The sequence below is a fragment of the Tupaia chinensis genome, unplaced genomic scaffold (assembly GCF_000334495.1).
Source record: "Tupaia chinensis unplaced genomic scaffold, TupChi_1.0 Scaffold000683_1, whole genome shotgun sequence".
In the NCBI taxonomy this organism is placed as follows: domain Eukaryota; kingdom Metazoa; phylum Chordata; class Mammalia; order Scandentia; family Tupaiidae; genus Tupaia; species Tupaia belangeri.
In genome coordinates, this window is record NW_006160206.1 from 192,903 (window position 1) to 201,398 (window position 8,496).

General features: G+C 47.7%; 1 protein-coding gene across 2 annotated transcripts in view; it reads right to left on the reverse strand.

The window, feature by feature from the left end:
• BAG3 (BAG cochaperone 3) overlaps window positions 1-8,496 on the reverse strand; it is a gene marked incomplete at its 5' end in the record, with an annotated part of 27,350 nt that overhangs the window by 6,038 nt on the left and 12,816 nt on the right. For both annotated transcript variants that reach the window (XM_014592366.1, XM_014592365.1), the window contains 1 exon segment: window positions 2,021-2,344. In XM_014592366.1, the coding sequence (XP_014447852.1) occupies window positions 2,021-2,344 (324 nt within the window).

Consider the following 8,496-nt stretch of genomic DNA (forward strand, 5'->3'; position numbering starts at 1 on the left):
AGACAGAGAGACATAGAGACAGCAAGCGAGAAATCACCCCCCAGAGGGGATGGTCACGCCGCAATCCCTTCTCCTCCATTCTCCTCTCAGGATCTTGGGCACGCACGCACACATGCCCGGTGTGAGTTTTAAGCCACCGGGTCCGGGAACCGCGGTCGACTACGTGGGAGTCCAGCGACATAGCCATTACGCTAACTGCTGGTTCCCGTGGCTCAATAGTTTTCAGAACCTGATCTGAAATACTGAAAAGAGTACTTGCACTGGGCTGCTTGGAAGATGAAGCAAATCATCTGTGTATGTGCCCAGCACCAGTCCCGAGACAGGAAGCCCTTAGTGTACTGGATCTGTTATTATCACATGTCAGCTCATATTCTCTCCTTAACCCTCTCTCTACTAATCCATAGAGAACTCAGCTGAGCACCTGGGAGCTGTACGTGTTCCCTGTGCAGTCCAAGGCAGGCCAGGCTCCCTTTTCCTCTGGGCTATCTTCTATTTCACCCCAGCTGGTTTTTATGGATCTTGTTAACATAAATCTGCTATGATTTCTCTGATCAATGTGTCACTTTTGATTTATACAGCAGAAACATTACAGATATAGGCACTGCTTCTCCAAGCAAGGGACAATGCCTCTGGCATCCCATTTCCCCCTTTAAGCAGGCAGTGAAGCTAAACAGACTCAAAACAGAGCTGAGAGGCAACCACAACTCTGTGTGCAGAGAGGAAATGAGGATTTGTGCTTAAGAACAATGCCAGTGGACACACCGAGATGATTTGCAATCTGGGAAAGGAAGAGGCCTTGCTGCTCAGAAATCATATTAGGGGCCACTGGCCCTCAAACACAGCTAAGAACCAGATTAAGAACTATTTTTTAGCTATTAACATACTGAAGCCATCCACATATCCTGAAGCATTTGGCTTCAGAATTAAAACCCTATCTAAAAACAGCTGTCTTCCTGACTCCATCGTATTTTTGAAATTTTTTTAAATAGGGGAGGAAGGGAGAGAGAACACAGGAAGGACAGGGGGTGGAGGAGAAGAGAGAAAGAGTCCATGAGAGAGTGCGCGCTTACGTGGCGAGGGGTATTTCTGCAAGGGTCTTGCTACTTCTCAGGCTCCCAGTTAGCTAGGCCCACAGGTATGTGCTACTGTACCCAGCCTGTTCAGATTGGGCCAGGAACCTGGGGCCGAACCCAGACATCCCAATGCAGCTTTAGCCACTGCCTGAACTGTTCAATGGCGCCTTCCCACTGAACACCACTGTGGCTGGGTCTTTTAAATTTCCTTTTTTTTTTTTTTTTTTTGCTAGCTTGCTACAGGACACATGCGCTCACTGAAGAGAGCGAGGACACATGCCCAACCAAGAGAGAATGCACGTGCGCCACACCACAATCCCTTCTCCATTCTCTTCTCAGGATTGTGGGCATGCATGCACAAGTGCATGGCCTATTTTTCACGTCACTGGGTCTGGGACTTGAACCATGCAGTTGGCTATGTGGGATCCAGCTGACTGAACAACCACACCACCTGCTGGCCCCTGAATTTCCTTTTACATTATGGGACATTGTGAGAACAGACATACAGTCTCCAAGTAGTTACTACATGTCCACACTGATAGCTACTTCTGTGTTTCTGAAACGGAAAGCCCAGTGTGAATGAGGAGCACTGACATCAGGAGCCAGAGGCCAGGCTTCCAGTCCCAGATCTTCTATTTCTACCTCTTTGTGAGGGTAAATGGACCAGGCAGTTTCCATTTACCCTCTGAACCCCGTTCCTTAACTACAAAGATGAGCCAACCAACCTGAGAAACCTAACTATGAAACAATGGGGGTCAACGTGGGGCTGTCAACCTGTCTAGCTGGGTGACCTCTGATGCTATAGGCCAGGCCAGATGCCCTGCATGTTAACAGGTGGCTGGCCCAGGGTGCTGGCACCAGAGCCTGGGGCCCAGCCTAAGCAGCACAGTGGCTCACACACCCAGCTCACTTCCCACAGCAGGCCTGTGAGCCAGGCCTTTCCTTACCTCAGGTCCGTGGGAGGCTGGGGGCTGGGCTGCCGCAGCTGCTGCCACCTGTCCACACTGTTTATCTGGCTGAGTGGCTTCTGGCATACCCCGCAAAGGTGACTGGGACCTCTGAGGAGTCGCTGCCGCCTCGGTCCGAAATCGCTGCGTCCCAAGCTGAGGATGGGCATGGAAAAGGTGTGGCTGCCGGTTCTCCACACCCTCGTGGAGGACAGGAATGGGAATGTAGCCTGGTCGCAGTTGCGGGTACACAGGGTGGCCTTCCCTAGTGGGCAGCAGCCTGCAGCCCTCCCGGGAAGGGCCATTGGCAGAGGAAGAAGTTTCCTAAAATAAGAAGAATCACAGACCAGTTAGAGACTGGGAAGAAAACATCCTGCAGAGGAAATAGTGTGGTGCTGAGTGTTCTGATCTTCTAGAATAATTTGGGCTGCCACAGAGCCAGCCAGGATGCTAAGCACAGGGATACCCTTTCCAAACACCTCCTCTCCTGCAGAGGCTGCCGTCTGGCCAGGAGGTTAAGAAGTCAGGGGCATCAAGAGGAAGCAGGTGAGCCCAGGTATCTGCTGAGCACAGGGGAGGTCCCAATTTCCCAAACTGGTAAGACAGGTTTCTTTTCTGGATGCCAATGGGGCAGCAGCATTAAGTACAAGCATCTCCAAATCTTCAGAGACTCAGTTCAGAAGTGATCCTAGGAGCAGGCTCCAACTCCAATTACTCAATTTCCGCAAGCTTCTCTCCATGAAAAGGGCCCTCTCATTTCTAATACAGAGGTTGTATGGACCCAAACAGAGAACAGTTAGGAAATCTTTGCAGAGAGGTAAAGTTGGGCAATACTGTCAGGACAAGCTATAAGATGGGGACATTACACGAGCAATGCAGAAGCACATTGGATGAGAACGAAGCCCAGGGAGTAAATGTGCCAGTCTTTATGCCAACTAACAAAGATTCTCTGCCTGGCCGAACTCCAGTCAGGCTTCTGAACCTTCCCCTAGGTCATCTGTGTATCTGCTTGTAAAATTCAGTTTTAGCAAAAGAACCCTTTAAGTCAGTTCAGCTGGAACCCTTCCTTCTTCATCCTCAATATCTGATTATCCTTGATTTCTGATCAGGTTCCTCATCTTTTACCATACCCAGGGTGATATCTGATCACCTTGGCCTGTCTATAGCAAGAATCTTGTTAGGTTGGTTTAGTCAGAATCCTCCTTACCCATGATATTTCCTCTCAGTAATTTTCCATCCACTGACTGCCCCCTCTGCTCCTTTTCTATAAATTCCCACTTGCCCGTGCCAGACTCAGGATTGAGCACCATCTCTTCCCCCCACTGTAAGACCCCAGTGCAGTGGTCCCTAGATCTACTGCAATGGTCTGGCATAAAGACTTGCTTACTGTGCTTTAGCAAGTATCGCTGAGTTTTTTTTTTTAACGCAATATAGCCTGCTGGGGGAGGAGCAGTTAGGGTCCCTCTCTTATGTCTCATGAAGTTCTCCCTTCGGTGGCGCTATTTTAGGACCCTTTAGAAGGCCAAGTTCCAGATGTACCACAGGGTAAGATCTTATTTCACACAGCAAGCCAGCCAGTCACTCCCTGGGCTGTGCCATCTCTCACCAAGCAGAGGCTGTGTGACAGGGTCCTAACTACCTCCTGAGCACGACAGGGTCTTTTTACGGAGGTGGGGAGCTACTGATCTGTGCCACTTGTATGTATCTGAGGGAACCAGTTGTTAAGTAGAGTGGTCCTTCCTTAAGGAGACATCTTTCAAAATGGCAAACGAACACCAAAGGCTGGGAATCTAAAAGCTTGCATGGCACAACTGCTATAGCTGCAAAGCCTGTCAAAGTAAAAAAGACACTGATGGCTGATCTACATTCTGAGTGGACAGATGTTACTTTTTCGATGTTCCTATTTGTGTGCACTAGGTATCAGGAGCTTACCTTGGAATTTAGCCCCTTTGAGTCCATCAAATGCCTTCCTTTTGCTGAGAACCTGCCCTGGGAAGGCCTCCAGCACACGGAAAAGGCAAGGGTGTTGCAGTGTCCTTGGGGACAGGGCAGACAGGCACTCTCAGATTAGAATACCCACGTGCTCAGGGTGGCAGCATTATTTTAGCCTGCCTAACTCTCAGGTCACCCAAGAGCAGGGAGTGGGTCCAGGCACTCAGAACCAAATTCCTGCCGTGAGACAGGCACTTAAGGGAGCCAGCAAGAGGCGCTGAAGAAACCCTGTACTCCATGTTGAGTCATATCATGCCTTCTGGGCATATGATCCACTCACTGTGGCACCCCTCCTTCCAGCTGAAATCGGGACACCTTTACTGGCTGCCGAGGGGCTCCTGTTTCCTCTCGTCCATCTACATGCTCCACGGACCTAAGCCGAGCAGTTAGCAAGCCCTCACCCACTGACTAGTCCAGAGTAAACACCATGCCACTGTGCTAATGGTTCCTACAGGGTTACCGAAACAGCAGGTGTGACCCAGGCCAACAACAGGCTCATAAGACGATGTAAGGATATATCAAACAAACCGGAGGTGAAATTACTTGGAGAGCAAGGAAGGCTCCGAGGTACTGCAGAGAAACACAGGCTTTTCGAGGCTAGAGGCTAGAGGCTGATCTAAATGCAGTCCAAACTGTTATCTCTATTCCTAACAGTTCCGTTGAGATCATTCTTGGATAATTTTGTTACCTCAGTAAACCTTCAACTCCTTTTCTAGAAAATGGAATTAGCAATACCCACCCTGTAGAATTATTGTTTTTGTGAGAGCATACTAATAGGGATGCCTGGAAAGCCCGCAAAGAAAGGTGAGCTTATTTCCTATGGAGGCACAAATTATATCCTTTAGACTCTACAGTGTCAAAGGAATAAAAAATGAAGGACAAAATTAGCTGGTGGTGACAGAAGTCAGAATGGTGGTCACCTTTGGAGAAGATGGTAATGACTGGGAAGGATCTCAGATGATGGAAATATTCTCTTGTCTTTTTCTGGGTGGTGGCAAATGGCTGTTTATTTATGTAAAAACCAATCAAGCTATACACTTCCCTGGAACCCTCACGCTTCCCATCCCCTGCCACATCCCACCCACTCTATCCAGTTTCAACAACAAGAGCCGCCGACCCCACCACTCCTTTTATAGCCAGACCCTAGTAGGGCGTGGACTCTAGCAAGACCTGGCCAAGTCACAGTCCCTCCTGAGTAAAGCCTGTGGATCCAGAAGCACTGGAGACTGCCTGCCAAGAACTGTGCATTTTATGCATCTCCCTGAATATATGTTGCACCTCGACCGAAGGGCAAAGGGAAGAGGCACGGAAGGAAGGAGGGAGGAAGGAAGAACACCCTGCCTGCACAAGGGATTTTGACAGCAGACTGCTTTCTGGAACCAGTATCTCACCTGGGTCTTTCAAGTCCCATGTGTGGACAGGGGAAGACAGGGGCTGGTGGCATCAGCAGTAGCTGGAGAGGGGCTCGCAGATACATGCTGAGCTGAAAGAGAAGAGTGGGCTGGAGGCCCAGGGTCAAAGGTGGACCTGAGGACCATGTGTACCGCCCCGAGAGTCACCACTAGAGATGCCTCAGCAACTCCAGAGGAACTAAAAAGGAGAAACTAGGGCATGATAAGATGTGAGGGAAATCCTGGATGAGGGCAAGGAAGTGAAGGCAAAGCAGGACAGAGAAGATGGAAGGGAAGGGGTGACTTAGGAAAACATGGGAGGAGGAGAGGAAGGAGGAAGGCCACATGGCTGATAGGACAGGACGGATGAGGGAGGGGAGGCCTCCTCTAAGACTCATGTTTTGAGCTTGGGTTAGACTAGAAAATGCTGCTCCCAGCTGGCACAAGTCAGAAGGCAGGGTAGGTAAGAGGGGTGAGGGCGCCCTGGAGGCTGCTTTTCCTCCTACCCTCCTGAGGTCTGTACTCCTGGTCCACATGAATTAGTGACCTACTTATGCCACTTAAAAACAAATACATGTCTCTTCATGAGCACTGCATCAAAACAAAAGTTCTAGACTTCCCTTCCACTGGGAGGGGTTTTATTAAAAAACAAAGAAACAAAAAACTTCTTTAGGTAAGTTAAAAAAAAAAAAATCAATGTTCAAAATAGGCAACTAAATGCTTCTAAATGAATGAATACACTAAGATGAAACTCTCATTCATACCAAGGTCTGCACTGAGAATGCTGACGCCAACTCCGACTGTTCTACTCCACACGATCGGTAGAGTCCTAGCAGCACACAATTCTGTTTTTAAGAAGTGAAAGCACATCCTGGGAGGGTTAAATTACTCTTCCTATGTTATTTTTTATCCTTCTATGTTATTTTTCATCCCAATTTACAGGGTTGTTGGAAAAGTCACAACCTATTTTTTCCTATGTTTCTCTATGCAAAAAGACATCATGACTTTTCCAACAACCCAGTAGCAAAAAGAGATATATTTTAAATGAAAAAAAAATAAAAGGAAAAATGTGTAACACATATAATTCCCCTAGAAAATGAACATAGGTCTTTTCAGCCTGTTAAGAAGTGTTCTCAGGAGCCTGTCAGTGGCATGGTGGTTAAAGCAGCTAGATTCCATGTGGCTGAGTGTGTGGTTTGCGTCCTGGACCCAGCAGCTTGAAAAACATGGCAAGGTGTTTGTGTGTGCATGTCCCAAATTCTGAGAGAATGTTGGAGAAGGGATTGCGGCATGGCCATATCCCCTGAAGGCTGTTTTCTCATTTTCCCTCTCTCTCTCTTTGGTGAGTGCATACATGCAACCTAGAGAAAAAAATTTTTAAAAACTGTTCTCAGGCCAGCTGGTGGCATCGTGGTTAAGACAGCTGGAGCCCATGTGGGCAACTGCTAGGTTCAAGTCCCAAACCTGTCAGCCTGAAAAACATGCCAGGGGCATGAGCATGTATATCCCAAAATCCTGAGAAAATGGAGGAGAAAGGATTGTGGTGTGGCTATCCCTCCTGGGAGTGCTTTTTCTTTCTCCCCGTCGTCACCCCACCTTCAGCAGTGTACAAGTCCGAAGCAAATTTAAAAAAGAAGAAGAAAAGATCTCAAGTTCAAGTGTGAGTCCAGAAAAGGCCTCTTGCTTCCACCAGCATCTTTCAATTAAGATCACTATCTGCCCCATCCTCACTTCAATGAAGACCTGGAAATCTGTCTCTTCGGGGTTACCTGTGGGAGTAGGCGTGTGGGACCCCACGTGCCGTGATGGGGACGGAGGTGTGTAATCACAGCCATCGAGCTGGTGACTGCTGATCCTCCCCACCTCGTCAAGGCTTGCTCCAGCTCACTTGGCTCATTATCCTTATCTTTGGGTAAAGATGTCAGGAACAGATATGTATACAAAATCCAGTTAGGAAATGAGAGCCCAGGGACTGAGCCACAACTTTCACTGCTTATCTCGCTTCATTAATTTATAAAATGAATTGGTTAATTCCTCTCCTTTGTTTGTATATTGCATTAAAATCCTCTGAGGCATCTCTCAGGGCGCCAAACAGCTCCATGAGATGGCCAGGTTTAAAAACAAACAAACAAACAAAAACAGTAACAAAAACAATTACCCTAGATGAGCCAAAAGTCACCCTATCAAGTACAAGGTGTTATTATTAGAGAAACTCCGAAGGTCAGATTCTGAGTTGGGCTTGTCTGCTTAAGGGCACGTCTACACTTCCTTCTTTAAATCATATTCATTCATCTCTTTCCCAATAGAAACAGAGAGTAAGATCCCCCCATCCAGGGTCTTACTCTGGATGCCCCCCAGCCTCAGTTAGCTATGATCACAGGCACGAAGTGCCCCACTGTGTATGGAGAAATCTGGCAATGTGAACTGGGACCTTACCATATGACCTCACCATCAGAGAGTTTTGCAATACCCCTGTGCCGCCCATGCTGGCCCACTGCTGGCTTTTAATAACAATTGAGGGCTAAGGGGACAGCCAGGAGATCTGGAAAGAGAACGCACATGATCCTAATCCTGGCTCTGCCCCTAAATGTGTGTGTTATATAAGCAGCTCACTTTCCCTCTCTGGACCTTAGTTTTCTCAGCTGTAAAATGAAGGGGAGTCCCAGAGATGTTACGAAGTAGTAGTTCTCAAACTTTACGAGGTACTAGGACACCCAGGAAATACAAAAAAACTGGATAAACCCAACCCCAACAAAGTCAGTTCAGTAGGTGTGTGATGAAGCCTGCAGGACTGCACTGAAATATCATGATAAAAGTTCCTTCCAGCTAACATTCTTTGTGGCCTGATTTTCAAGGTCCCTTCTAGCTCTAAACATCTACATGAAGCCCTTAAATAAGGAAAAGTTATTGCCACAGAAATCTAAAAATGACCACTCTTAACAGTATTCAGATCTTCAGAAACTGATGGAATGGAAGGTTCCCCAAAATGTCACACCCCAAACGAAGAGGAGGAAGATGCTGACACCCACCCCTACAAGGAGTCTTTTTTTTTTTTTTTTTTAGGAGTTTTTTTTTTTGGGAGACAGCGTGGCG